The sequence below is a fragment of the Globicephala melas genome, chromosome 6, assembly GCF_963455315.2.
Source record: "Globicephala melas chromosome 6, mGloMel1.2, whole genome shotgun sequence".
NCBI lineage: Eukaryota > Metazoa > Chordata > Mammalia > Artiodactyla > Delphinidae > Globicephala > Globicephala melas.
Window position 1 is genome coordinate 81,362,558 of NC_083319.1, and position 27,256 is coordinate 81,389,813.

General features: G+C 52.9%; 3 protein-coding genes across 14 annotated transcripts; 2 read left to right on the plus strand and 1 right to left on the minus strand.

The window, feature by feature from the left end:
- Positions 1 to 4,989: 4,989 nt before the first annotated feature.
- Positions 4,990 to 7,085, minus strand: SIGMAR1 (sigma non-opioid intracellular receptor 1). Of its 2 annotated transcripts, none has more exons than XM_030832750.3 (4): positions 6,694 to 7,076; positions 6,368 to 6,568; positions 6,142 to 6,234; positions 4,990 to 5,357 (listed from the first exon to the last, which is right to left on the minus strand). In XM_030832750.3, exons 1-4 carry the CDS (start codon positions 7,028 to 7,030, stop codon positions 5,131 to 5,133), a joined length of 858 nt encoding a protein of 285 aa, XP_030688610.2. In that variant the 5' UTR covers positions 7,031 to 7,076; the 3' UTR covers positions 4,990 to 5,130. The 2 variants fall into 2 exon arrangements, 1 of the variants encoding a protein (XP_030688610.2); XR_009564359.2 differs by having other exon boundaries at positions 5,222 to 5,357; positions 6,415 to 6,568; positions 6,694 to 7,085.
- Positions 7,086 to 13,030: 5,945 nt separating this feature from the next.
- GALT (galactose-1-phosphate uridylyltransferase) lies at positions 13,031 to 16,398 on the plus strand. Of its 4 annotated transcripts, none has more exons than XM_030832754.2 (11): positions 13,031 to 13,190; positions 13,490 to 13,659; positions 13,916 to 13,991; positions 14,082 to 14,130; positions 14,255 to 14,384; positions 14,536 to 14,592; positions 14,746 to 14,868; positions 15,154 to 15,286; positions 15,389 to 15,472; positions 15,793 to 15,947; positions 16,215 to 16,398. In XM_030832754.2, exons 1-11 carry the CDS (start codon positions 13,166 to 13,168, stop codon positions 16,293 to 16,295), a joined length of 1,083 nt encoding a protein of 360 aa, XP_030688614.1. In that variant the 5' UTR covers positions 13,031 to 13,165; the 3' UTR covers positions 16,296 to 16,398. The 4 variants fall into 4 exon arrangements, with proteins under 4 accessions (XP_030688614.1, XP_060155994.1, XP_030688617.1 ...); XM_060300011.1 differs by having other exon boundaries at positions 13,032 to 13,063; XM_030832757.2 differs by having other exon boundaries at positions 13,047 to 13,294.
- A 1,574-nt stretch (positions 16,399 to 17,972) lies between these two features.
- On the plus strand, positions 17,973 to 27,232 carry IL11RA (interleukin 11 receptor subunit alpha). Of its 8 annotated transcripts, none has more exons than XM_030832759.2 (13): positions 17,973 to 18,069; positions 21,142 to 21,241; positions 21,530 to 21,590; positions 22,260 to 22,429; positions 22,567 to 22,681; positions 22,832 to 22,864; positions 22,950 to 23,116; positions 24,174 to 24,337; positions 25,155 to 25,296; positions 25,641 to 25,760; positions 25,879 to 25,975; positions 26,229 to 26,311; positions 26,816 to 27,232. In XM_030832759.2, the coding sequence occupies exons 2-13, from the start codon at positions 21,142 to 21,144 to the stop codon at positions 26,830 to 26,832; spliced, it is 1,269 nt and encodes a 422-aa protein (XP_030688619.2). In that variant the 5' UTR covers positions 17,973 to 18,069; the 3' UTR covers positions 26,833 to 27,232. The 8 variants fall into 8 exon arrangements, with proteins under 8 accessions (XP_030688619.2, XP_060157049.1, XP_060157045.1 ...); XM_060301062.1 differs by lacking the exon at positions 26,816 to 27,232 and adding an exon at positions 26,513 to 26,807 and having other exon boundaries at positions 18,041 to 18,091; XM_060301061.1 differs by having other exon boundaries at positions 18,042 to 18,091.
- The last annotated feature ends 24 nt before the right edge of the window (positions 27,233 to 27,256 follow it).

Here is a 27,256-nt window from a genome sequence, read left to right on the forward strand (position 1 = left end):
CCTGTGCTCAGCTTGCCTCCCCACTGCGCCCCCCACCCAGCTTCCCTAGCTGCTCAGAAGAGAGAAAGTGCCTGGAGAGAGATGAAGGTAAGATTCCTGTTGGAAAGGTAGGAACTGGCTTGGGGACATTCCAGTTGAGGGTTTGGAGATTGCTTTGGAGGGGGTGGAGAGGGGCAAGGGACTTGGACGCTACTCCCAAAAGAAAAGAATCAATCAAGCATAGTAAATTCACCTTTGGGGTCTGAGCCAGGAGGGTACAACTGGGGAGGGCAAAGGGGAAGGAATAACCTGACTGGAACCTGGTTTCTCTCTCTCTCCATCTGTGAAGAGGAAAGGCTGTCTCAAACCCACACACAGCCCCCTCTGATCCTATACCTCACAGAGACAGACAGACTGACCTAGACATCCATTAATCCAACACATACTTACTGAGCACTTACTTTATGCAAGGCACTGTTGGACACAGGAGTAAATAAAACAAAGTCCTTATTATAATGGCATAATTCCAGTGGGGGAAATGTATATTGTGTCACATGGTGGTAAGTAAAATGTAGAAAAATAAATCTGGGTTGGGGGGAATAGAAAGGGAAGGGTGCCATTAGTTACCTATTGCTGTGCAACAAATTACACTCAAACTTAGAAGCTTGAAAAAACATCTGTTTTCACAATTCTGTGGATAGGGAATTCGAGAGTGGCTTAGCTGAGTGGTGGTGTCTTTCATGAGGTTGTAATAAACATGTTGGCTAGGGCTGCAGTCATCTGAAGATTTGACTGGGACTGGAAGATCCACTTTGCTCACATGCTCTGTTGGCAGGAGGCTGTTCTCCCTAGGTGGGCCTCTCCATGGGAGAGGACCTCATACCAGAGTGTCCTCCCAACATGGCAGTTGGTTTCCCCCGGAGAGAGTGACTAAAGAGGGAAGAGTGCTTTTTATGGCCTAGTTTTAGAAGTCTCACACCATCACTTCTGCCATATATTGTTAAAAGTACATAACTAAGTCCAGCCTGCACTCAAGGGGAACGGAATTAGGCTTCACTTCTTAAAAGGAACAGTATCAAAAATTGTATGGAGGTATTTCATTTTATTTATTTATTTATTTGGTTGTGCTGGGTCTTAGTTGCAGCAGGTGGGCTCCTTAGTTGCGGCTCGCTGGCTCCTTAGTTGCGGCATGTGAACTCTTAGTTGAAGCATGCATGTGGGATCTAGTTCCCTGACCAGGCATCGAACCTGGGCCCCCTGCATTGGGAGCTTGGAGTCTTAACCACTGCGCCACCAGGGATGTCCCCTGGAGGTATTTTAAAACCAACACAGAAGGGCTGATATTACCCAAATGTTAAGGGAAGGACTCGCTGAGCAGAAACTGAAGGAGGGGAGGAAGAGCCATGCAGTCAGGAGAACAGCAGGTGCAAATATCCTGAGGTGGAAGTGTGATGTGTCAGAAGAAAAGCAAAGAGGCCACTGGGCTAGAACACAATGGCCAAGGTGAACGGTTGGATGTTTGGTCAGAGGTAACATAGACCTTGGAGCAGGTTCTTGGAGGCAGTGAAAGGCCTGAATGAGATGGGAAGCATTGCAAATGTCTGAGCAAAGACTGAAAGTCTGACTCTGGCTGTTGTGTGGAGAACCCTCCACAAGGGATGCAAGCATGAGGCTCAATTAGGAGGCCTTTGCAGTAATCCAGGCAAGAGATGATGCTGGCTTGGACCAGGGTGATAGCAGTGGGGGTGGCAAGAAGTGGTTAGATTCTGAATATGCTTTGAAGATAAACCAGACACGATCTGTTGATGTCTTGAATGTAGAAAGTGACAGAATGGGAGGTATCCAAGATGACTCCAAGGTGTTTTGGCCTAGGCAGCTGGGTAAATGGAGGTACCCTTAACTGAGGCAGTAAAGACTACAGGAGGTGCAGGATTGGGAGAGAAATCAGTTCGCATTGAACACTTTAAGTTTGAGATGCCAATTAGATGACCAAGTGGAGATGTCAAGTGGAGATGAAAGTGGTCAGATATCTGAATCGAGCTCAGAGGAGGTTTAGACTGAGACAAAATATTAGGCATAAGATACATAGATGGTCCTCAAGATCGAAACATGTTGTTGCAAATAGCAGGGTTTCCTTCTTTTTCATGGCCGAATAATATTCCATTGTAGATATATACCACATTTTCTTTATTCATTCATCCTTGAGGGCATTATGCTAAGTGAAATAATCAGATAAAGACAACTGCTGTATGTTCTCACTTATATGTGGAATCTAAAAACAAACAAACAGGGCTTCCCTGGTGGCGCAGTGGTTGAGAGTCCGCCTGCCGATGCAGGGGACACAGGTTCGTGCCCTGGTCCGAGAGGATCCCATATGCCGCGGAGCGGCTGGGCCCGTGAGCCATGGCCGCTGAGCCTGCGCTCCTCGACGGGAGAGGCCACAACCGTGAGAGGCCCGTGTACCACACATACACACAAAATAATAATAATAAAAATAAAAACAAACAAACAAAAAGACTCAAGTCACAGAAACAGAGAACAGATTGGTGGTTGCCAGAGGCCAGGGGTGAGGCAGGGCCAGGGGGAAAATGGGTGAAGGTGGTCAAAAGGTAAACTTCCAGTTTTAAGATAAATAAGTCCTGGGGATGTAACGTACAGCATAATGACTATAGTCAACAATACTATATCGTATATCTGAAAGTTGCTAAGAGAGCAGGTCTTGAAAGTGCTCATCACAGGAAAAAGCTTTGTAACTATGTGAGGTGATGGATGTTAACTAAACTTATTGTGGTAATCATTTCACAATATAGACATATATGAAATCATTATGTTGTATACCTTAAACTAATAAAATTTTACATGTCAATTGTATCTCAGTAAGACTAGTATATAGACATATAGATGGTATTTATCTATTTATTTATGGCCACACCGTGGGGATCTTAGTTCCCTGGCCAGGGATTGAACCTGGGCCCCAGCAGTGGAAGCATCCAGTCCTAACCATTGGACCTCCAGGGAATTCCCTAGATGGTATTTAAAGTCATGAAATGGTTGAGATCACCTCAGAGCAGTGTAAACCTGGGAAGTGAGAGGTTGAGGAAATGAGCCAGATCTAGCAAAGGAGGCAATGAAGGAAGAGAGTAGTGTCCTGTAAGCCACAGGAGTCTTTTAAGAGTAACTGTGTCAAATGAAAGTGAGAAGAAATAAACACTGGACTTAGCAACAGAGATGGGGAGGGGCCTGGGAGCCTAGTCCTATGTGAAAGGTAGGGATGACAAAGGGAGCTGAGGCATGTGTAACAGGTGGGGGCTCTAAGCCTAGAGGCAAAGCTGGGTTACAGGGTGGGAGAAATCCTGAGGCTTGGCTTTGCAACCTGTGATCAAACGGAGAGGCCCCAGACAGGACCTGTCACGGCCAACACTGTGGTGGTGGTAAGGTGTCAGGATGGCCACCTTGCCTGGGCCTCACATTCATTCTGAGCCACATATTTAGACTTTTGATGTTGCTTCCAGATGGTTATACATGTAGTCTTTTATATTTTTACTCATTAGAATATCAAATTTTTAGAATGTACATTTTTTTATAATCATGTTCCTTCCATTTTTAATATAACAGAATCCTAAGAAGTGAGAGGCCTGGGCCTTGCTCATCTTCAGAACAGGGCCAGGAGGAGGGTGAGGCCAAGTGCAGGACCCTTGGGAGTGTGTACTTCAGGCACCTCTCTGGCCTCATCCTAGCCCCAGCCCCCCACTACCTTAGACACCACCAGATAGTGTGCCTGCTCCCCAGCCCCGGGAGCCTCCACAGAAGTGGGGGGTCCTGGAAAAGGCAGACTGGAGAGAAAGAACTGCTCTGGGTGGACGTGGACATGATACCCTGGAAACCTAGAAAAAAGGAGTTGGAGAGTGACTATGCCTTTCAGCCCAAAAGTGGCTGCACACTGCCACCCCGTGGTCATCCAGGGCAGGAGTCCCGGGACTGTGCCCAGAACAGCACTGGCAGAGAGGAGACCAAGAGCAAGACACACACCACCTCACCCAGCCATGAATTCCTGAAATTGTGGCATTCAAACCTGGTGGAGAGAATCTTATTAAACATGCAGATCTCAAGGCCTCAACCCAGAACTGATCTCTGGGGATTGGGCACAATAATCTGTAGAGTCAACAAGCCTGCCAGGTGATTCCTGGGAACACTAAAGTATACAGTAAAAAGCTGCTGTCATAAACTGAATCACACAAGGGAGAGGCCTTCCTGAGGCCCCCAGGAGTTAGAGGTCCTCCTGCTGCTCAGACACGAAAAGAAATGAAACTGTTCAACAGGTCTTTATTGACAGACACAGATAGATGGACAGAGAATGCAGCAAAGGCAGTGTCTGGAAGCTGTAGTAAGTGTCTGTGTGTGTGCGTGCAGAAAAGGCTTTCTCTAGGCCAGCGGCAACCCCTTGGACCTGGGCCCACCTGTCTAGGTCCTCACGCCAGCACTGGGCCCTCAGCTGAGGCCAGCCTCCCCATTATACCCTGGAGGGAGGTATAACCTCAGCATTTGCCACATTCTTCTGGTTCTCCAGCTAACTTGGTTGCGAGGGTGGGGACAGGCCATGAGGGTACTTGCATAGCAGGGGAACAGAATGGGGTAAGGCATATGGTGAGGACAAGGAGATGAAGGGGAAGGGCATCACAGCTGCAGGTGAAGGGAGCCTCCACAGGCAGCTCCTCTTCTCCCTCATCCCCCCCAATGGCTGCTGGGTTGAAGGGTCAGACCCAGGCAGTTTGTAATAGCCACCCCCATCCCTAACTCCAGAGCCTGACTAGGGGCAGAGAAGCTCTGGAAAGGCCTGAGTTAGTGAGTCGAGCTTGTGGGATATGTGCTTGAACATGACTGGCCCCTTTGGTATACGTGGGGGTCCCTCTCTGCATGGGTGTGAATGCGTAATGCTGCCATACACACAGGATTCAGTATCTGAATGTGTGTCCCATGTGTTCCCATGACTATGTTTGGTTGTATGCATGTGTGTCCCTGCTCATACACCAGGAACTCAGTATCTGCATGTTGTGAGTATGTCCATGTCTTTTCACGTGGGCTCCAGCAAGTGGATGTGTGCAGGCCTGCCCGCTCCTGTCCATCCACAGGTCCTCCTTCAGGCCTGGCTGGTCAGGCGTCCTGGCCAAAGAGGTAGGTGGTGAGTTCAAGCCGGAGGCCCCGGGCATAGGCTTGAAGAGTATAGAAGAGGGTGAGGAAGTCCTGGGTGCTGAAGATTGTGTCAGCCAGCGCGAAGGCCAGGGTAGATGGGATGACACCCCGGCCGTACTCCACCATCCATGTGTTTGGCCCCCACTCCACAGCCGTTGCCTCACCAGGCCCGTGCACCACTGTCTCCCCTGGGGGGACAGGGAACACCCACATGAAGAGCCTGGCCCTGCCCTCCCATTGCCACCACCTCCCTAGCCTGTGGGCTCTCTAGGGGTAGGGAATGGAGAGGGAGCTTCAGGAAAGGAAAAGCCTTACCTCACTGGCCTGGCTGCCCATCTGCAAGGGTACGAGGCTAAGGTGGCCACTCTTAAATTTTCCTGTGTGGCATCACCTGGCTCATGTCCTCTCTTGGGGGAAGCTTCACCTGGCCCTGCACCATTGTTTGGGAGTCATGGAGGTCTGCATTCCCAAGCCTAACTCATGTCAAGCAGAAGTTTAGCTAAACTTGGGCCTGTTAGATAGGGAGAGGTGAATATAAGACCTGCCAGGCTTTCTGAGAAATGTACCTGTTCAGTGACAATGTCGTAACTTGTAATATGCTTGTAATATTCAACCTCAAACTTACTTATAAGTCCAAATGTTTCATTATACGAAAGAGGGAAGACAACTGTCTGCCTTGTCTTTGGGGACATGAGAGCATTTCTGATCTCCCCAACAACTGCTGGAATACTGGATCATTAAAATCAGACGTGGTTAACAGGGAGCTGTTATGTTTTGTTTCCATTTGACAGAGGAAGGCAACAGAGACCCTGAACCCTGCCTCAACCAACCACCTGGGGCTTAACTAGAGGGCAAAGGAACTAGGACGAGGGCCCTTCAACGCACCCCTTTTCCATGCCATGGCTCTTTCCTCCAACTATAGGCACCCAAGAATGAAGAGACCCACCTCTCTAACAGAGCCACCTTACCCACCTGGGTAGAAGACCTCGCTTTTGGTAGTGCCCTCTCTCCACTGGTGGAAGGTGCCAGAGATGATGGTATCCGAGATCTCAGCCCAATAGCGCCCTGAGAGACAATCAAATGGACACTGAATATCAGGGTATCCGCTCCACTCGATGGCCTGGCCGAACATCAGGAAGGAGGGCATGGGCCCTTGTACAGCCCCAGCCTCCCAGTCCGGCCCGCCGCCAGCACTGACCCGAGTGGCCGCTAGAGCCCAGGGCGGTGCCGAAGAGCAGCACGTACTCGGACAGGGAGGCGTGCAGAAGGCACATGGCGCCCATCCAGCCTCCCGCGTTCACGAACACCCACTGCAGCTCCTCGTCGGGCAGCACGTGGCCTGGGTGCAGGCGCCGCAGCTCCACGATCAGCCGAGAGAAGGCCAGCTCGTGGTCCAGCCCTGGCGGGGGCAGAGGAACAACCAAGTCAGGGCCAGCATCGATCACGAACTGGGGAACGGTGCCCCCGGAACCTCCAGCTACGCCCGGCCCTCCCCAGCCCCCTGCCCTCCACCCGCCGCCTCACCGGCGTACTGCCGAGCCAGCTGCGCGATCTCTTCATGCTGGAAGACGAAGCTCTGAGTGCCCAGCCAGTGCCAGACCACCTGGGCCAGCACAGCCGCGGCCGCCAGGAGCAGCGCGGCCCACGCCCACCGCCGGCCCACGGCCCACTGCATCCCAGAGGGCGGCCTGGCCCAGCGCAGCGCAGAGAGAGGTGGGGGCCTAAGGCTGTGACCCTCACTGCCTCCGTGTCTCTTGGCGCGCCGTCTACGACCCGTTCCCCCGCCACCGCCGTGGTACGGCTCGCCCTGGCCAATCGGAACTGCCAGGGCACCGGGGCACCGCCTCTCGGGTCGAACCATTATCTCTCGGGGAGCCGGGTGCGCCGAAGGGCGGGGCGGTGCCGCGCGCGTCAGGAAAGGGGGCGGGGCCAAGCTCTCCTAGCTGCAGGCGTTGGGGTATCTAGGCACGGTCTCGCCTAGCGCCGTTCTACTTGGGGTTGCGGGGGTGGCGGTGAGACCCAGAATGGACTGGCCCGCCTGGGCTCACTGACTGGTGAAGCAGGCAACCCGGAAGCAGGGCCTTCCGGACTTGTGATGGTTAAGGCCCGCCTTTGCTAGCACAGGAGGTGGGAAGGAGGCTCTTCTACTTGGGAACGTTACGGACGGCTTTTGGAGGCGGTGACACCTGAGCAGTGTCTTTAAGAGCGATGGGAAGGGCATTCCAGTGAGCCAGTGAGACCTACTCCAAGAGCAAAGGCACCAAGGAGAGACAGCATGGGGTCTTCCGGGGGCCAACAATTCATTCTTTATTCTGAAGTACAAAATATGAGAGGAGGGCCTTGTAAGCCAACTGAAGGTTATCGGCGGCGGCGGGGATTGGGGGCGGGGAGTGAAAAAGGAAGAGAAGCAGAAAAGAAACAGAAGAGAAAAGAGGCAGCATAGTGCAGTGATAAGAAAGACACTCTGGACAGGATTTACTGTGTTAAAAGCCTGGCTCCCGCCACCTACTGGTTGTGTGATCTTGGGCAAGTTACTTAAACTCTTTGTGACTCAGTTTTCTCATCTGTAAAATGGGATGAATAAAAGTACATACCTTTATTGTGATGAAGACTAAATGAGTTAATATTTACAAAGCAATTAGTGTCTGGCATGTGGTGTCATATGTGTTAGTTATATCAATAAAACATAAAGCAGAAGAGAACTGGAAGAGTGTAGCCTCACATGTGAGAGTAATGGAATGGTCAACACAGTCAAATATAATTGAGTGGCCCTATGAAATGACTGGAAATGGTCATTGGGTTTCTCAGTATGGGCATGTAGCAGAGATTATGCTATACATTCACAAATCCATTCCTTTTGCTCTTGGGCAGCCAGTCTACTTTGTAGTTAGGTGAGGCCATGTGATTGTGTTCTGTCCAATGAAGTATAGGCAGAAATGACATATGCCATTTCCAGGTCTGGCTCGTAAAATCTGTGAAATTCTTGACACTCACTTTCTTGTCTTATCTAATATAGTTACATACAATTAAGTAGTGGAGAATTCCAAATGCTGCATGGGACAGAGCTCTCCCTCTCTCCCACAATGGACCATGGTACTAAGCCACTGAGTTTGGAGGTTGTTTGTTACAGCAGCTAAGATTATTTACGCCGACTACTACAGGGCAAAAAACATGTTATAGTGTACTGTGCGGGTAAGAGTAGAGGCTGGGAAGATGAACTAATTTTTGAGAAATTTGACCAAGAAGGGAATGATAAAAAAGGGATTATTTAGGGCTTCCCTGGTGGCGCAGTGGTTGAGAGTCCGCCTGCCGATGCAGGGGACACGGGTTCATGCCCCGGTCCGGGAAGATCCCACATGCCGCAGAGCGGCTGGGCCCCCGAGCCATGGCCACTGAGCCTGCGCGTCCGGAGCCTGTGCTCCGCAACGGGAGAGGCCACAGCAGTGAGAGGCCCGCTTAACGCTAAAAAAAAAAAAAAAAAAAAAAAGGGGATTATTTAGAGGAAAATGCAGGATTGAGGGAACATGATTTCGTATTGGCTCTGGCTTCTGTGACACTCCTGAGTTGACCATTCTTTAAGAACCCTGCGTAGCAGGGACTAGCAAATCTGGTCTCTGCCCCCTTGTTTCAGACAGAGTCCTCTGGGACTGTCTAGGTCTGCAGCTCCCCTACCTGGTCTTTCAGAAATCTTCTCCAGCACACACTTTAATTTTTGTTTAGTTTTATTTATTTATTTTGTACTGTTTTGTATTTTTCTTTTTTTAAAAATATCTTTATTAGAGTATAATTGCTTTACAATGTTGTGTTAGTTTCTGTTGTACAACAAAGTGAATCAGCTATAAGTATACATATATCCCCATATCCCCTCCCTCTTGAACCTCCCTCCCATCCTCCCTATCCCACCCCTCTAGGTCGTCACAAAACATTGAGCTGATCTCCCTGTGCTATGCAGCAGCTTCCCACTAGCTATCCATTTTACATTTGGTAGTGTATATATGTGAGTGCTACTCTCTCACTTCATCTCAGCTTCCCCGTCCTGCCCTGTGTCCTCAAGTCTGTTCTCTACAACTGTGTCTTTATTCTTGTCCTGCCTCTAGCCTCTTCAGAACCCTTTTTTTTTTTAGATTCCATATATATGTGTTAGCATACGATATTTGTTTTTCTCTTTCTGACTTACACTCTGTATGACAGACTCAAGGTCCATCCACCTCACTAAAAATAACTCAATTTTGTTTCTTTTTATCGCTCAGTAATATTCCATTATATATATGTGCCACATCTTCTTTATCCATTCATCTGTCGATGGACATTTAGGTTGCTTCCATGTCCTGGCAATTGTAAATAGTGCTGCAGTGAACATAGTGGTACATGTATCTTTTTGAATTATGGTTTTCTCAGGGTATATGCCCAGTAGTGGGATTGCTGGGTCATATGGTAGTTCTATTTTTAGTTTTTTAAGGAGCCTCCATACTGTTCTCCATAGTGGCTGTATCAATTTACATTCCCACCAGCAGTGCAGGAGGGTTCCCTTTTCTCCACATCCTCTCCAGTGTTTATTGTTTGTAGATTTTTTGATGATGGCCGTTCTGACTGGTGTGAGGAGATACCTCATTGTGGTTTTGATTTGCATTTCTCCAATGATTAGTGATGTAGAGAATCTTTTCATGTGTTTGTTGGCAATCTATATGTCTTCTTTGGAGAAATGTCTATTTAGGTCTTCTGCCCATTTTTGGATTGGGTTGTTTGTTTTTTTGATATTTAGCTGCATGAGCTGCTTGTATATTTTGGAGATTAATCCTTTGTCAGTTGCTTTGTTTGCAACTACTTTCTCCCATTCTGACGGTTGTCTTTTGGTCTTGTTTATGGTTTCCTTTGCTGTGCAAAAGCTTTTAAGTTTCATTAGGTCCCACTTGTTTATTTTTGATTTCATTTCCATTATTCTAGGAGGTGGGTCAAAAAAGATCTTGCTGTGATTTATGTCAAAGAGTGTTCTGCCTATATTTTCCTCTAAGAGTTTTATAGCGTCTGGCCTTACATTTAGGTCTTTAATCCTTTCTGAGTTTATTTTTGTGTATGGTGTTAGGGAGTGTTCTAATTTCATTATTTTACGTGTAGCTGTCCAGTTTTCCCAGCTCCACTTATTGAAGAGGTGTCTTTTCTCCATTGTATATTCTTGTCTCCTTTGTCAAAGATAAGGACACACCGTTTTAAAAAAGAGAAAGGCGGGCTTCCCTGGTGGCGCAGTGGTTGAGAGTCCGCCTGCCGATGCAGGCGACACGGGTTCGTGCCCCGGTCCGGGAGGATCCCACATGCCGCGGAGCGGCTGGGCCCGTGAGCCATGGCCTCTGAGCCCGCACGTCCAGAGCCTGTGCTCCGCAACGGGAGAGGCCACAACAGTGAGAGGCCCGGGTACCGCAAAAAAAAAAAAAAAAAAAAAGAGAGAAAGGCTAATTATTAGAGAAATGCAAATCAAAACCACAGTGAGGTATCACCTCACACCAGTCACACCGGCTATCATCAAAAAATCTACAAACAGTAAATGCTAGAGATGGTGTGGAGAAAAGGGAACCCTCCTGCACTGTTGGTGGGAATGTAAATTGATACAGCCACTATGGAGGACAGTATGGAGGCTCCTTAAAAAATTAAAAATAGAACTACCACATGACCCAGCAATCCCACTACTAGGCATATACCCTGAGAAAACCATAATTCAAAAAGAGACATGTACCACTATGTTCATTGCAGCACTACTTACAATTGCAAGGACATGGAAGCAAGCTAAATGTCCATCGACAGATGAATGGATAAAGAAGATGTGGTACATATATACAATGGAATATTACTCAGCCATAAAAAAGAATGAGGGGCTTCCCTGGTGGCACCGTGGTTGAGAGTCCGCCTGCCGATGCAGGGGACACGGGTTCGTGCCCCGGTCCGGGAAGATCCCACATGCTGCGGAGCAGCTGGGCCCATAAGCCATGGCCGCTGAGCCTGCGCGTCCTGAGCCTGTGCTCTGCGACGGGAGAGGCCACAACAGTGAGAGGCCTGCGTACCGCAAAAAAAAAAAAAAAAAGAATGCCATTTGCGGCAATATGGATGGACCTAGAGATTATCATACTAAGTGAAGTAAGCACATAATGCTGGGACTTCCCTGGCGGTCCAGTGGTTAAGACTCCACGCTCCCAATGCAGGGGGCGCAGGTTGGAAGCCTGGTCGGGGGATTAGGATCCCACACGCTGCACAACGTGGCTAAAAAAGAAAAAAGAAAAGAAAAAAAAGCATTTACAAAAGTAAATAAGCAAATAGTTAAAAAAAAAAAAAGCTGATAATGCTTCCTGTTTTTCTCCATCTTGAATTCCCCTCAGGGCGCACCACAGTTGTGGGGGCAGCTGCAGCGCTGATGCTGTAGCAAAATTTGTTGTTTACTGAAATAGCAAGGCAACATTCCCTTTCCACAAAAAGTGTATCTTTTATCCCCCTTACATCCCTATTACACGTGCAGCCAGTGGGACATGTAAAACTCTGGTTTCTTAGCTCCCTGCTCCCTGCCCTCTACCTAGTGGCCTCTTTAGATTCCAGTCTGAGGCCCCTGGGCAGAGATAAGGTAAATGACCTATGACCCAGTTTTTACATCTGAGCTCAGCAAAACACCTGGCTTGTCCTGGCCTGGTTTGGGGGAAGGGCCCTCACTGCTACTTCCCTAGCTCCTAGCTCCTAGCTCCTAGCTCACTAGGTTTCTATCTTAAGGCTCACTGAGGGAGTTTCCTGGTGGCCTAGTGGTTAGGATTCTGGGTTCTCACTGCTATGACACAGGTTCAATCCCTGGTCGGGGAACTGAGATCCTGCACACGGCATGGCCAAAAAACAAACAAACAAACAAAAACTCACTGAAGTCTCAGAGGCATTTCAAAGTATCAGGAAGAGCTTGGAAACTTGGGTTGAAAGCTCAGCTTGCCACTTATCCTCTGGGTGATCTTGAGGCCTCGGTTCTCCACTGTGAAATGGGGAGGAGGTTCAGACAATATTTAGATGGCTCTATAAAGTGTCAGGGGAGGAATTAATTTGAAGTTTATCCTAGTGTTAGCCAACTGGTTTGTTCCAAGGAAAAGTTGGAGAAGGGACAGGGGTGTGCAAAGGAAACACCTCTGACCCCACCCAGATGGTGGTTGGAGCTACTGATAGTCCTGTCCTCCCCACATTTTCAGATTTCTTATAGCCCTCTTACCCTGACCACTTCTTGTGCTTTGTGTGTGTGTGTATATGAGAGAGAGAGAGAATATGATTACTTAGCCCTTTTTTCCCAAACCCGTTTCTGCTGCCTGGTGGGGCTAGGGCATGGTTACGGTGAGGTACCCACTCCTCCAGATAGTACCTGAAGCCAAGGTTTAGCTGAAGCAAATCAAGCCCCACAGCCCCTCCCACCTCCTTGCCTTTCCTCTGCCAGAGCCACCAAGCAGGTGAGTGAGGTGACTGTGGATCCAGAGTTATACCCTGACTTACCCTAGAATGTAAGCTCTGGGAGGGCTGAGTCTATGCCTGACTCGTGCACACAGGGACATCCCTTTGCGCCATGTGGAGCCTAGGGGCCTGGCACGTGGTGGTAGATAGTAAATATTTGCTGAATGACCAAATGAATGACTTTAAGAAAGCAAATAACTCTTGTAAGCATCCTGGAGCCGAGGGATCTGTGGTAAGCAGCTTTCACAGAGGTTCTTCCAGGGTAGTTAGTGGCTTTGGCCCTAGAGTGGGATCATCAAAGTCGACCCCTGTAGCTGTAGGCAGTCCTGAACTCCGCCCCTAGGTGGCCGGGCCGGCCCTCAGACAGTCACGTGCTTGCGGCTGTCCAATCAGCGAGGGCGGGGCGGAGCCGGGCCGACTAGGCGGTGGGGGCGAGGTGAGCAGGTAGAAGTTACCGAAGGTATCTCCACCCGGTGGCCTCCTGGCGCGCAGGGGAGCGTGTCCTGAGCAGCGCCGGCAGGCGTCGGAGGCGGACGCCATGGCCACAACCTTCCGGGCGAGCGGTAACCGCAGGGCGGCCGGGACTCGCTGGGAAGCAAAGCTGAGCCCTCCCCTTCCTTAGGAAGTTGTCGTCCCTGACCGCAGGTCGGCGCGCCCACCCGTCCAGGCACGCGCGGCGAAGGGACACGCCGGTGTTGGGGCTGCAGGCTGATTGGCGCTGGGAACGCCCAAGCTCTGGCCTTTAGCTCCTGAGTAGGGGGGGGACAACAGGGTGCATCCGAGCTTGGGCCTGCTGGTGGGTAAGACCCAGGGGAGAAAGGGGCATAGGGCTTTGTGACTGATCTTGACAGTTTGCCTCCAGAGCATCAGCATATCCGCTACAACCCGCTACAAGATGAGTGGGTGCTGGTGTCAGCGCACCGCATGAAGCGGCCCTGGCAGGGGCAGGTAGAACCCCCGCTTCTGACGACAGTACCCCGCCATGACCCCCACAACCCTCTGTGTCCGGGGGCCACACGGGCCAATGGAGAGGTAAGTCTTTAGATCCTACATCTGCAGGCTGGGCCCGGGGGGAGTAGTTCCCCATCCACTGCCCTTAGAGCTTCCCTTCACCCTACAGGGAAGTGGACCCTAGCCCTTCGCCCCACAGGGGAGTGGACCTCTGAGTCATATCCCACCAAGTCTTTTTGACCTCAGAGTGGCCTTCTTCCCGCCTTGTAGCCTTGAAGCCCATCAGATGACTGGTGTTATGGGCCAGCAAATGCTTCTAGCCCATCCTTGTCTGTAGGTGAATCCCCACTATGAAGGCACCTTCCTGTTTGACAATGACTTCCCAGCTCTGCAGCCTGATGCCCCTAGTCCAGGTAAGTTGGATCTAGCTGCTATTGGGGAGAAAAGAGGCTGGACCTTGTTGGGGGACTTCTGTTGCAGAGAGTGATATCCCTTTATCTTAGGACCCAGTGATCACCCCCTTTTCCAAGCAGAGGCTGCTCGAGGAGTTTGGTAACTATGAATTTCCACTCTTACACCCTTCAACCCGAGGCCTGGACTGAGCACTGGGGTTGGGCCCTGCCCCCAGCTCAACGAGCCCTGTATCTCTGTCATCTCTCCCTCCTTTACCACCTAGTAAGGTTATGTGCTTCCACCCCTGGTCGGATGTGACACTGCCACTCATGTCAGTCCCTGAGATCCGAGCTGTCGTTGATGCATGGGCCTCAGTCACAGAGGAGCTGGGTGCCCAGTACCCTTGGGTGCAGGTCTGTGAGGTCGCCCCCTCCCCTAGATGGGCAGGGAGGGGGTGGTGCAGTTTGGTTTTGGGAAGTGGCATTTTTATTTCCACAGGTTGTGTTTCAGAGGGGTTGACTTGCTGTCCTTTTGGCTATAAAGCTCCCTACCCCTACTTCATAGATCTTTGAAAACAAAGGAGCCATGATGGGCTGTTCCAACCCCCATCCCCACTGCCAGGTATGTGTGTCAGGGGCTTCAGTGGATATCTGGACTGAGTCCAAGACAGTGTGGGGTGGGGAACTGGAGTAAGGGAAAACAGAGGAAGTATGCTAGTGATGTGGAGGCTTGGAGGTGAGGGATACTGTCTGCTCTTCTCCTCCCCCTTGACAGGTGTGGGCCAGCAGTTTCCTGCCAGATGTTGCCCAGCGTGAGGAGCGATCTCAGCGGGCCTATCAGAGTCAGCACGGAGAGCCCCTGCTAATGGAGTACGGCCGCCAAGAGCTGCTCAGGAAGGTGGGAGAAAGCTGGATCTTGTGTCCCCAGGAAGCCCGTAACCTCACCCCAAAAAGGAGAGGTGTGTGAAGGAGGAGGGTAGAAGGGAAGTAGCAGAGAGACTTGCTACGAGGACATAGCAGTAAGCTAAAGGAAAGGTGATGATGGCTTAGACTAGGGTGGTAGTGGTGGAGTGGTGAGAAACCATCGGTTTCTGGGTACGTCTTCTCTTCTCCTTCCCTTGCCTATTTGCTGACCCCCCCTCACACCCACCTTGATGACCTCATCTCCATTTGGTCGGCCTAGGACCGTCTGGTCCTAACCAGTGAGCACTGGTTAGTGCTGGTTCCCTTCTGGGCAGTATGGCCCTTCCAGACACTACTGCTGCCCCGTCGGCATGTGCGGCGGCTGCCTGAGCTGACCCCGGCTGAGCGTGATGGTGAGTCTCCCAGGTGGGACCCTGGGGCCAGGCTTTGGATGGGGATGGTTCTGGTGGGGCCAGCATCTGGGCCCCAGACTGAGAGTCAGGCTCTGATTCCAGATCTAGCCTCCATCATGAAGAAGCTCTTGACCAAGTATGACAACCTATTTGAGACATCCTTTCCCTACTCCATGGGCTGGCACGGTGAGGCTTTTTGAGTACCCATATCTAACCCCAACACCATTTCTGGGCTCCTGGATCCCAGCTTAGTGGACTGCAACTCCCAGCAGGCCTTGGAACACTTGCTGGGGAAGTGTTCAGGGCAGGGATGCTGGGACTGAGAGTGGAGAAGTGAATGTGGTGAAACTATGTCTCCCAGTGGGCTTTCCAATGCCTTGTCTCCTCTCTGGCAGGGAATGCTGGAAGATGTAGTTTTCAGGTACCTGCTATGGTCTGGGGGTAAGAGCTAGGCTGAAGAACTAAGAAAGAACCCTTCCCAACTATCTCTGCCTTCTTCCCACCAGGGGCTCCTATCGGATCAGAGGCTGGAGCCAACTGGGACCACTGGCAGCTACATGCTCATTATTATCCTCCACTCCTGCGCTCTGCCACAGTCCGGAAATTCATGGTTGGCTATGAAATGCTTGCCCAGGCCCAGAGGGACCTCACCCCTGAGCAGGTGTGGACTTGGAGCACCCTGGGTCCTTGGGTCCCCTTTTCCCTCCTATTTCCTCAAGGGATCCCAACAATCATGACCCTGAGAATCCCCACAACCTGGGTATTTCTAGGGACTCAGGAGCTGACTCCTTCATCCTCTGGCTATTCCAGTGGTCCTTCTCACCAGCCTCCCCACCCTGCATGCTCTCCCCCAGTGTCTAGCGTCTCCTAGCACTCACCATTCTGGGCAGCCCTTACCCTCTCTGATTATCTCCTTCCCCCCTTCCAGGCTGCAGAGAGACTAAGGGCGCTTCCTGAGGTTCATTACCGCCTGGGGCAGAAGGACAGGGAGACAGCAGCCATCGCCTGACCACACTGACCACAGGGCCTTCTGCCTGAGGGAACTAGGGCCTAGGGTTTGGGCAGATGTGGGATCAATAAAACTGTGCTTCTCAAACTTTAATCACATATTCTAACACCAGAGGAGTGTGAACTCTGATCCTTGGGGGTCTGGGGTTAAAGGCCGAAGGCGTAGCTCCAGCCACAACTTTTCTTTGCCAACAGATGTGCAAAAACTTAAGGGCACAACCTCCCCACCTCTTTGCCCCAAATCTCTGAACAAAATTAATACTCAGTGTCATGTCTGGCTTTTACTCCTAGAGTAACAAAGGCATCCCAGTTTAAAATGGTTTTAGAAACCTTTGTTCTTGTCTCTGGCTGAGGCTTTGGGAAGGCCAGAGTCCCCTTTACTACCATCCCTAGGGTGTCAGCTCACCAAGCTTGGGACTGAAGGTTTGGTCGGAGTGGGTGAGCAGGATCCTTGTCCCATTGGTCAGTGGCTAGACCCTAGGCTCCTGGCCAGAACCCTGGCTTTGTGAGTGGCTGCAGCTTGGCTCTGCTCCAGCCCACAGAGGCTGAAGGGGCGGGTAGGGAACGTGTACGTGGCTTTGTGTCCTTGGCCTTTCCAGACTCCCACGTGCAGCGTCTATGCACGGGCTCTGTACACCTCTGTTGCCCCTGTGCCCCAATCATTGCACAGGGCAGAAGACAGCTCTGGCAGGGAAGGGGTGCCAGAGTTAGGAGCCTCAGGGCCATGGTAGGAGGGGATGGTTTTTGGAGTGACCCTGGGTCTACCCCCTCCCCTCTGGAGCTGTTTCCCTGGCAAGACTGTAACTGTGGGAATAACAAGTCATACAACCCAGGAGACACGATGCCACCTAGGGTCCTCCAAACTTTTAGGTGAGGACAGGAGCTTGTGAGTAATGCGGGAATGGCCAGAACACTTTTTGTCTCCATTCTTCTCAAGGGAATTGAGTCTCTGGGAGGGGAAATCACACAAGGCTGGACAGTGATGATCTGACCCAGGAGAACCTTGGCTGCCTGCCTTCCGGTCCAGGATTCTTTCTTCCTAGAGACCCTGGAGGGGAAGGGTCAACTTGGAGTGTTACCCTGGTTTGGAAGAAGCTCAGACAAATGTACACATTTCCCTTGAGCCCCCATTGGCTGGGGAGTGGAACCCTGGATGGGAGACATACATAGTTACACGCACGCACGCACACACACACACACACACACACCCCTGATCCTACACCTTTTATTTGCCTGCATTTTGGAATCACCTGGGGAGTTTTAAACAGTACTGATTTAATTGGAGTGTGGCTTGAGAGTTTTAAAACCACAGTGTCCAGCGACGTTTGAGACCCACTGCCTTACAACCAGTCCACCTCCTTATCTGGAGTCAGGGGCACCTTCAGCTTCTCTGGTCACCTGCCCAGTAGCTCCTAAGCCACTGAACTTGAGGCTTTGTTTGAGGACAGCTGGGGGGTGGACGGGGCGGGGCCTGAGAGCTCTGGTCCTGCTGTCCCAGGAGGAGAGGCTTTCAGGCCAGAACCCAGGAACCCGGCTCTAAACTCGGTCCCCGGCAGCCTCCTCAGTCCCGGACGGGACAGGAAGTGTCCGGCAGAGGTGGGTGTGGGGATGATTGGCAGTTGGAGGCTCCAATGGGTCGAGCCCCCCCTATTTCACCCCTCTCCTTCCATTGGTGCCTGGGTGGAGCCGCCCCACGGCGTGCCCCAGGGAGGCAGGGAGTAGAGGCCGGGGCAGAGAGTGAGGACTGAGGGCGTTGGCGGCGGCGGCCGCAGAAGGTGAGGCGTGATGGGGCCGCGGGTGAGCTCGAGGGAGCCTTGCCAGGAGAGGGCGGGGCCTGGGGGTGTGGGATTTGAAGGGCCCGGAGTGACTGACGGAATGTCAGTGCGTGCGTGCGTGTGTGTGTGTGTGTGTGTGTGAGAGAGAGAGAGAGAGAGAGAGACTGCAAGGCTGTGTGTGACGCTCTCAGTGTGCGAAACTTCGCAAGTGTCGCTTGGTGAAACTCAGCTAGTGTGACTGCGGGTGTCGCTGTGCTGAGGCTGAGTCTGCATGTGGCTGTGCCTGTGTGGGATTATGTGTGTGTGTCAGTGTGCAGTTTGCGGGCAGAGACCGGGTCGTGCGTTTGTGTGTGTGTGAGAGGGCCTGTGACCACATCAGGGAATGTGTTTTGGGAAGGTCTCTGCGGAGTTTGAGACTGTGTCTGACAGCGTGAGAGTGGATGGCTGGGTTTGCGTGTGCCAGTGTGTGACTTCAGCATGGCAGAGGAGGAATGAGACTTGCACTCGGCGTGTGTTCTGTATCCTGTTAGACTGAGGAGAAGTGGAGCTGGGTTTGCATTTTGGGGACCCACTTCAGTAGCCAATGGGACTGACCTTTCTACTTAGTGGCCAGGGTAAGCAGACCATCCCCAGCACACTTGGCTCTCCCTCCTTCTTTTAGTGCTTGAGAATCCTTGTCACTGGTCCAGTGCTCCTTATTTTCTGTCTCCCTGTCTGACTCAGTTTCCTTATATTTCTTTTTCTCTCTCTACTACTGTCTTCCTAGAGCTAGTGCTCTGTGTGTCTTCACACTTTCGTCTCCCCAGGTATCTCTGTGTATCTGCTTTTTAGTCCTGCCTCTCATGTTCTCTGCATCTCTGTTTCTCTCTCTGTGCCCCTGTGCCTGACTCCCCTGTTCACCTTTGTCTCTTTGGCTACCTGGGGGCCTGAAATGGTGATGAGATGGGGGATCTGCCGTGCTAAGAGCTCCCTGGAAGAGGGGGCTTACACTATGATGAGGAGTTGCTTTCAGAGAGTGCTGTGACCCCCCCATCCCAGGGCGGAGTGCTAAGTGTGTGTGTTTGGCTGTGCAAGGAAGAGGGAGATGTGTGTCTGTGTGTGTGTCTGGGTATGTGTAAATGTTTAAGTGTCTGAGCCTGGGTGAGGATGTCTGAGTGTATTGGTGTAACTGTGAGTGGCTGTGTCTGAGAGTGTGTGTCTGAGGGTAAGTGTGGGTCTTGTGTATCTGGCACCAAGGGACCAAAGGCATTTCCTGGTGCTGGGGCCTGAAGAGTAGCGGGGGAGGTGAGAAATGGCTGGAACGTCCAGGGGAGGGGGAAACTGGACTCTTTGGCTTTTCTTTATATCCCCCAACATGGGGCCCTCTTCCCCTTAAAATACAGACAGCTGTGCCCTAAGGAAATATTTGCTGGGGAGTGAAAAGAGTGGGAGCACGAGTATGTGTCTGCTTTTTGATTTGACTGTGTCCACGTGTGTTCAAGGGCGTATCTTTGTTGACTGTGCCTGGGGAGTCCACGCGTGAATGTGCCTGTGTTCTGCTGTGTGAAAACACAGGAACCTCTTGCTGACAGGGACACAGCAGCTCTCCTTTCCCTCTTGCTGTGCCTGGCTGTGCCTGGCTCTGCCTGTGGCTTCCTTTCCAGACTCGGGGGAGGCCTCTTCCCTTCCCAGGGCCTTGGGTGGGAGGGGGTGGGAGAGTAGGAGGGAGGAGAAAGGAGAGAGGAGGGGGCCTGGCTAGGGGCGGCTGAGCTCCATGGCCCAGAGGGGCGGGGGCAGGGAAGGGGAAGGAGGGGACGATTCTGGGGTCCCAGAACTGAGTAGAGCTGAGACGGGTGCTGTAGCTGGTGGGAGGAAGTCCTGGAGGCCATGGACAGTCAACCACTGGAATCATAGAGGTAGGGCAGGGCTGAGCAGGGTAAATGCGGCCGGGAGGCCGGGGTGAGCCACTAGACACACTCAGACAGACACACAGACACGCGGAGGTCACTGCTCAGCTCTACCTGGGAGGGATTTGGGCTCTCCCTCTTCTGGAGCCCTCGCCCAGGGCCCTTTGCCCATCTGCGCCTTCTCCCACCCCCCTTCCCTCTTCCCCACTGCGTTCCTCATCCTGCTTTCTCCCATCCAGGATTCCCTCTCTCCTAGCACCTCCATCCCCTGTACACACATGGTTGGTTACCTTTTTGGCCTCTCTGAGATCCTGCTGCCCCAGCCCAGCCCTCACCTCGTTGAGCTCTCACTGCCTCCCAGTCCTGATCTCTGAGCATCTCTTTGTCCTGTGGCCTCCACCCCAGCCTCCTGTTCCTGCAGCCTCCCAGCTTCTCTCAGCCTCCTCTCCTGTCCCGCCACCCTGTCTCCATCTTCTGGCTCCTCGCCCACCCCCAGCCTCTGGCAGCAGTCAGGGCATCTGGATCTGCTTAACTCCGCAGCCTCAGCCTGCACCCTAGCCCCATCCGGCCTCACAGGCTCAAGACCAGCAAGATTCCAGAGTCAGGCCCAGATGAGCGGCGCAGAGCAAGGAGCCAGGCCCAGGCGAGAAGAGGCTTGGCAGCCAGAGCAGGGCTAGGCCTCATGGCAGGGGTACAGGGTGGGCTCAGACCCACCATGACAGTCCCACCCCAGGGTGATGAGGGCTGCCTCAGGTCGGTCAGAGGCAACGACTATCCCTGGGCCAGGTGGGATGGACACGGAATTCCCAACAGCTGGATTGGAGGAGTTAATGGGAGTGACTGAGCCGGTGCCAACACTTGGTGCCAGGGGTGGGTGCCAAGGGTGGTGCAGGGGGCGGTGCTAGCACAGTCTGTCGCCTCCAGCTTTTGTTCTGGGCCCTAAGCCCACGACTGAGAAGGGGGGGTGTGAGGGTGTGTGTGCGTGCGTGTGTGTGTACTCACACACAGCGCTGGGCGTATGGTGGAAAGGGGACCTTACATCAGAGCCCCCAGTGATGTCTGATGTCCTTATCCCACTGGGCACCTGGTTTCCTCCTAGAAAGCCTCAGTCTGGAAGAGGGGGAGGCAGACTTTAGCCTCCCATCTTGGGAATGGGGGATCGCTGACCTTGCCTCTCTCCCCACAGATGAGCAGCAGCTACTCAGGGCTGAGCAGCGTCCTGGTGGCCGTGGCTACAGCCCTGGTGTCTGCCTCCTGTACCTGCCCCCAGGCCTGGGGCCCCCCAGGTGAGAAAAACTCTGCTCTATGACCCAACTCTGACCTGTGACTTGCCACCATCACCGTGGCCCCTCTCATGCCTAACCTGTCATCCTCCCAACCCCTGAAATCCAGTCTGGCAACATCTCTCTACCCTGCTCTCTGACCTCTGTCTCCAGATTATAACATGATGTTTTGACCCCATGACCCCACTCAGGTCTTAAAAGTCCACCCCTTATCCTGTCACTGTCACAAAGTGTGGGGTGGGGTGGGAGAGAGGGAAAGGAAGAGCCTCTGCTCAGAAGTGCCTTCAACAGGGGTCCAGTATGGGCAGCCTGGCAGGGCCATGACGCTGTGTTGCCCTGGAGTGACTGCTGGGTAAGTGCTCCACCAGCCTGCTGGGCTGACAGGACCCTTTCACGACCCATTTCTTGACCTTGCCCAGTCCTCACACCCCTCCCATCCTTGCCCCTGTATCTGTAATCCTCACCTCTTTGTCTGTCTTAACCCTCAAACCATCCTTATTCAACAGAACATTCAACCAACATGTATTGAGCACCTGCTAAGTGCCTGGTCTATTCTAGGCCCTGAGATGCAGCAGTGCACAAGCCAGGCAAGATGCCAGGTAGTAATACCTGCAGGGCAGAAAATCAAAAGAGAGTGAGGTAGAAGAGGGTAACTGAGTGACCACTTTTTATTGGTAATAAGGGAAGGCCTCTCGGAGGAGGTGACATTGAAGCTGATTTCTGAAGGTTGGGGTATAAGCAAGCATTCCTGACAGAGAGAACAGCTAGTGCAAAGCCCTGAGGTGGGAGTGAGCTCTGCACTCTTGAACCAAAAGAGGCACAACCTGACTGGAGTGCAGTGGGGGAGGGGGAGACAGGAAGGTGATGAAGAAGGAAAGGAAGGCAAGGGCTAGATCACCAGGGGCTTTGTAAGCCAGCAAAAGGAGTTTGAGCTTTACTGCAAGCACTGAGAAGCCAATGGAGAGCTGGACTCATAGTTTAAATCTTCCCTCTATCTGTCATCATCTCATCTCACCCCCAGGGCCCCGGTGTCCTGGTTTCGGGACGGGGAGACAAGGCTGCTCCAGGGACCTGACTCTGATCTAGGGCACGAACTGGTCCTGGCCCGGGCAGAAAGCACTGACGAGGGCACCTATATCTGCCGGACCCTGGATGGTGCACTTGGGGGCATGGTGACCCTGCAGCTGGGCTGTGAGTTGGGGAGGGAGTGTTGGCGGTAGCAGTGATGAGACATGGGGCTCCTGAGGGAATCCAGGCCCTGAGTAAGCCCTCTGGGATGGGTAGGGGCTGGGAACTTCTCGGTCTCCAGCTGCACCCTCTGCCTCTAGACCCCCCAGTCCGCCCTGTTGTCTCCTGCCAAGCAGCTGACTATGAGAACTTCTCCTGCACTTGGAGTCCCAGCCAGGTTAGCGGTTTACCCACCCGCTACCTCACCTCCTACAGGTGTGTGCATGATCGGTGTGTATACCTATATATTTGGGTGTTTAGCAAAACGTGGGTATGGGAGGTAGGTAAGGAGGTCCTAAGGAAGGCCTGAGAGAGAAGGAGGACCCTCCTTTCCTTCCTGACCTCGGATGGCCTCCTCCCTGCCAGGAAGAAGACGGTACCAGGAGCCGATGGCCAAAGGTAGGACATGAGGGGGAAGCTGGGGGCTCTAGCTGGGTACCACAGTGAGCATTTCCAAAGCTCAAGACCACATCCTCTCTCCTAGGATGAGTCCATCCACAGGGCCCTGGCCATGCCCACAGGACCCCCCAGGGGCTGCCCGCTGTGTGGTCCATGGGGCAGAGTTCTGGAGCCAGTACCGGATCAATGTGACTGAAGTGAACCCCCTGGGGGCCAGCACACGCCTGCTGGATGTGAGCTTGCAGAGCATCTGTGAGTACCCACTCCTAGAGCTCTCCCTAAATCCCTACCACAGAGACCCCAAACGGACCCCAGAGTACAGGTACCCCCCAAATTCAGAACTCTCCTCCCCTGAGCTCCCACATAGCTCCCTCCCAACATAGACCCATTTCGGCACACAGATGGCCCCCATGGAGACTAAGAACCCAGGGAGATCAGAGCCTAGGAGGCAGGCTTACATCAGCTTCTAGAGACTGCTGCCACTACCCCCTTCCCTACTAGTCCTTCCTGGCTGCCTAGCCCCAGTGCTGCCTCTCTGCTTCTAGGCCTTGTGCTGAAGGCACTTCTATCTCATGTCCTCCCTGCCCAGTGGAAGCCCTTGCTGGCCTCTCCTTCCTCTTGATCTGTGTGTGGAAGGGGGTCACCAAAGTGCTGGCTGGAATTTGGGCCAACTCATCTTCCTTGGATGGAAAGCAGAGTCACTCTTTTTTAAAAAAATTTATTTTATTTATTGATTTTTGGCTGCATTGGGTCTTCGTTGCTGCATGCGGGCTTTCTCTATTTGTGGCGAGCGGGGGCTACTCTTCCATCGTGGTGCGTGGGCTTCTCATTGCGGTGGCTTCTCTTGTAGTGGAGCATGGGCTCTAGGCGCGCGGGCTTCAGTAGTTGTGGCACGCGGGCTCAGTAGTTATGGCTCGTGGGCTCTAGAGTGCAGTCTCAGTAGTTGTGGCACACGGGCTTAGTTGCTCCGTGGCATGTGGGATCTTCCCAGACCAGGGCTCGAACCCGTGTCCCCTGCACTGGCACGCGGATTCTTAACCACTGAGCCACCAGGGAAGTCCCAGAATCACTCTTTAACTCACTCAACAAACATTTCAAAAATCCGTCCTCAGATCTTAGCTTACTTTATAATAGGGATGACAGATAGGTCCTGTGCCTAATGGATGATCAAGCTTAAGATTTCCCCAACCTCCTTGGAAGTGCCTCCCCTCAGGGACCTTTAGGCACACACCCATCTTCCCTTGGGAGGTGGTGGGGAAGGGATGAGTACCTGTCTTGTGCCCTGAATTTGTGTCTCCACTGCCCCCAGTGCGCCCTGACCCACCCCAGGGGCTGCGGGTAGAGTCGGTACCTGGCTATCCTCGCCGCCTGCGTGCCAGCTGGACGTACCCTGCCTCCTGGCCCCGCCAGCCCCACTTCCTGCTCAAGTTCCGGCTGCAGTACCGTCCAGCACAGCATCCAGCCTGGTCCACGGTGAGGCCCTTGGAGTGCGTCCCAATCTGGGGCTGTGGGTCCTGTCTCTAGTTTCATGTTCCTGGGTGTTCTGCGTGACCAGATCTGGCAGGTAACTGACGCCCCGTGGCCTTCCCCTACAGCGTACTCTCCATGGGCCAGGCCTTGTGCTGGGTGCTGGGGTTGTAGCAGAGCCTGAGGGACCGAGCCTCTGCCCTGCAGGGCTGTAGCTGATCTCAGCCCATCTGTGGGAAGACAGCAGTGATTTTTTAAAAATAACTTTTCTAGGAAAAGGAGTGCCTTTCAGCCAGAGGCACAGCCGCATACAAACACTCATATACTCAGATGTGGATAGAGGTGAAGTCCCACATCTGGAGATGGCAAAGATTGGCCAGCATCAGGCCTGCGGAGCCGCTGCCTCAGACAATAACCAATATTTATGGAACACCATCTGTCCGCCAGGCACTGTGCCACACATTTTACATGTATTATCTCATTTAGGTGTATTCACCTCTATTTTACAAATGAACAAACTGAGGCACAGAGAGAGGTCCAAGGTCACTCAGTAAGTGGTACAGCAAAGATTTGAACCCAGGCAGTCTGAAGTCACAGCCTGTCTACAAAACCACTGTGCACTTTTGTCTTCTGAACACTAGGTGTAGACCTGACACCACCAGCCACCCTACGTGAGGCCCAGACGGCTGCATCAGGCGGACAGGGACAGGACTGGGAGGAAGGGGTGCTCTTTGCAGACTGGCTCTGGGGGGCAGATAGGCTGAGTGCTTATAACCTGGATATAAGCAGGTGGTTGGTGCCGACGAACCATCTGCACTGACAGGTGGAACCGGCTGGATTGGAGGAGGTGATCACGGACGCTGTGGCTGGGCTGCCCCATGCCGTGCGGGTCAGTGCCCGGGACTTTCTGGACGCAGGCACCTGGAGCGCCTGGAGCCCCGAGGCCTGGGGTACTCCGAGCACCGGTGAGAGACAGAGCCTAGGGAAAGGGCAGAGGCCCCGCTGCCCAGCATCTATTGGCGGAACTGCAGGCGCTACGGGCGGCGTGGCAATTGCGGCCCCAGGCTTCACCTGTAGCTGCCTGCAGCCCCGCCCTAGCTTAAACCCTGCCCCAGATTAAACCCCGCCCCTCAGCCTCCGCCCTTCAGCCTCCACCCCTGCTTACATCCCCAGAAGCTGGCTCTACCCTTTCATGCTCCGCCTCCGAGGCGCCCCTGTGTCCAACCCTGGCCCTGGCCTCGCCTGGCGGGCCCTGGCCTCCGCCCCGACCCCGCGTGGATAGTTCTCCTCAGGTCTCGTCTCCCTCCAGGACCCCTACCGAAGGAGATACCAGCTGGGGGCCAGCAACACGCGCAGCCAGAGGAAGAACCTCAGGCGGTTAGCCCTGCTCCCCCAAGACCGTCCCTCCTACCAGACCCGCGGCCACTTGGTGAGCTTGGGCAGATGGGCAAAGGTGGTAGAGGATGGGAAAGCCCCAGAGAGAAGAGGGCACCGAGTTTGGTCAGGCAGGCTTGCTCTCACAGCTGGCACGTGACCCTCCCCCTCAGACCACAGAGACGCCCTGGAGCAGGTGGCTATGCTGGCATCTTTGGGAATATTCTCTTTCTTGGGACTGGTGGCTGGGGCCCTGGCACTGGGGCTCTGGTAAGTGACTGCCATTGGCCTCTCATCCTCTGATCCCACACAGGGGCTCTGATACCCATAGACCACACTCGTTGCCACCCCTCATGACTTTGCACTGAACGTGTCTGATTCTGGAACCATTCCTCCTTCTTCTCCCACCCCCAACTTCATGATTCTCACCCTTTCCTCTCTTGACCCTTTACTAACAAACCTTTTTGGAAGAGACTGAGATGCCCCACATTGTCAGGGAGACAGCTTCCTTTTTGTGCTCCAGGCTGAGGTTGAGACCATGTGAGAAGGATGGACCCCAAAAGTCTGGGTTCTTGGCCCCGATGATTCCGGTGGACAAGCTTCCAGGTGAGTATGACCTCTGGGAGGTTTGGACTTGGAGATGTGTGCCCTCATTTTGAGTGTCTGGATTAAGAGCCAGGTGCCGTAGTCATAAGGGTTTTGGGAATCAGAGTTGGGTCTCCTCATTCTTGTAACTTCTGGACTCAGGGATGGGCCTTTCGTTCTTGAGTCCCGGGCTCAGAGTTGGGTCTCTTCTGTCTCTTGCAGGATACTGGGGCTCCTAGATGGATTCCCTCCTCATTTTCAGGGTATTAGGCTCAGAGCTGGATATCCATCCTTATTCTTGGGATGTCTGGATCAGAGCTGGATCCCCTGCCTTATTCTTGACGTGCCTGGGCCCAGAGCTAGGTCCACTCCCTCATCTTCAGGGTATTGGGGCTTACACAGAGGTGGGCTCCCCTATTCATTTTTGGAGTGTTGGGCTCAGAGCTGGGTCTCCTCCCTCATTCTCAGGGAATCTGGGACAAGATCCAGTCCTACTATCTCCCTTGATTTTCCTCCTTCTTCTAGGAGTCCCAAACCTGTAGAGGATCTTGGAAAGCTTCAGCTGATGCCACCTATAACTCTGTCTTGCTGGTGTGGATGGACAGACAGGTGGAACCCAGGCAGGACAGTAGATCCCCACGGAGTGGGGTTCTCAGCTGGAAATTCTGTTTGGAGCTCATTTCTATGAGACTCTGTGTTCCCAACTTGCCAGCTGAAAGGTGCCTGGACCTCTGGCTTCATCTCAGAGTTGGCAGCCCACCTGAGGAATGTGTGTAGATGTGTATGTCTGTGTCCATGTGTGTCCACGTGTATGTGAGGCAGGGAACATGTGTTCTCTGCATGTATGTATATAGGTACCTGGGGAGTGTGTGTGGCTCCTTGGCTCTCGGCCTTGCCCCTGGCGGGGGTTGTGAAGGTGTGAATAAAGAGAATGAGGAGGTTCTTCTGTTTATTGACATGTCTCAC

Coding starts and splice junctions, on each gene's coding strand:
- SIGMAR1 (XM_030832750.3), bottom strand. CDS start 7,030: ATGGTTCGACCCGAGAGGCGGTGCCCCGGTGCCCTGGCAGTTCCGATT. Junction 6,235..6,367: donor GGGCTCTAGCGGCCACTCGG/GTCAGTGCTGGC, acceptor ATTGTCTCTCAG/GGCGCTATTGGGCTGAGATC. Junction 5,358..6,141: donor AAGCGAGGTCTTCTACCCAG/GTGGGTAAGGTG, acceptor CTGTCCCCCCAG/GGGAGACAGTGGTGCACGGG.
- GALT (XM_030832754.2), top strand. CDS start 13,166: ATGGCCACAACCTTCCGGGCGAGCG. Junction 13,992..14,081: donor GCCTGATGCCCCTAGTCCAG/GTAAGTTGGATC, acceptor CCTTTATCTTAG/GACCCAGTGATCACCCCCTT. Junction 15,948..16,214: donor GGGACCTCACCCCTGAGCAG/GTGTGGACTTGG, acceptor CCCCCCTTCCAG/GCTGCAGAGAGACTAAGGGC.
- IL11RA (XM_060301062.1), top strand. Junction 22,682..22,831: donor CGCTACCTCACCTCCTACAG/GTGTGTGCATGA, acceptor CCTCCCTGCCAG/GAAGAAGACGGTACCAGGAG. Junction 22,865..22,949: donor CCAGGAGCCGATGGCCAAAG/GTAGGACATGAG, acceptor CCTCTCTCCTAG/GATGAGTCCATCCACAGGGC.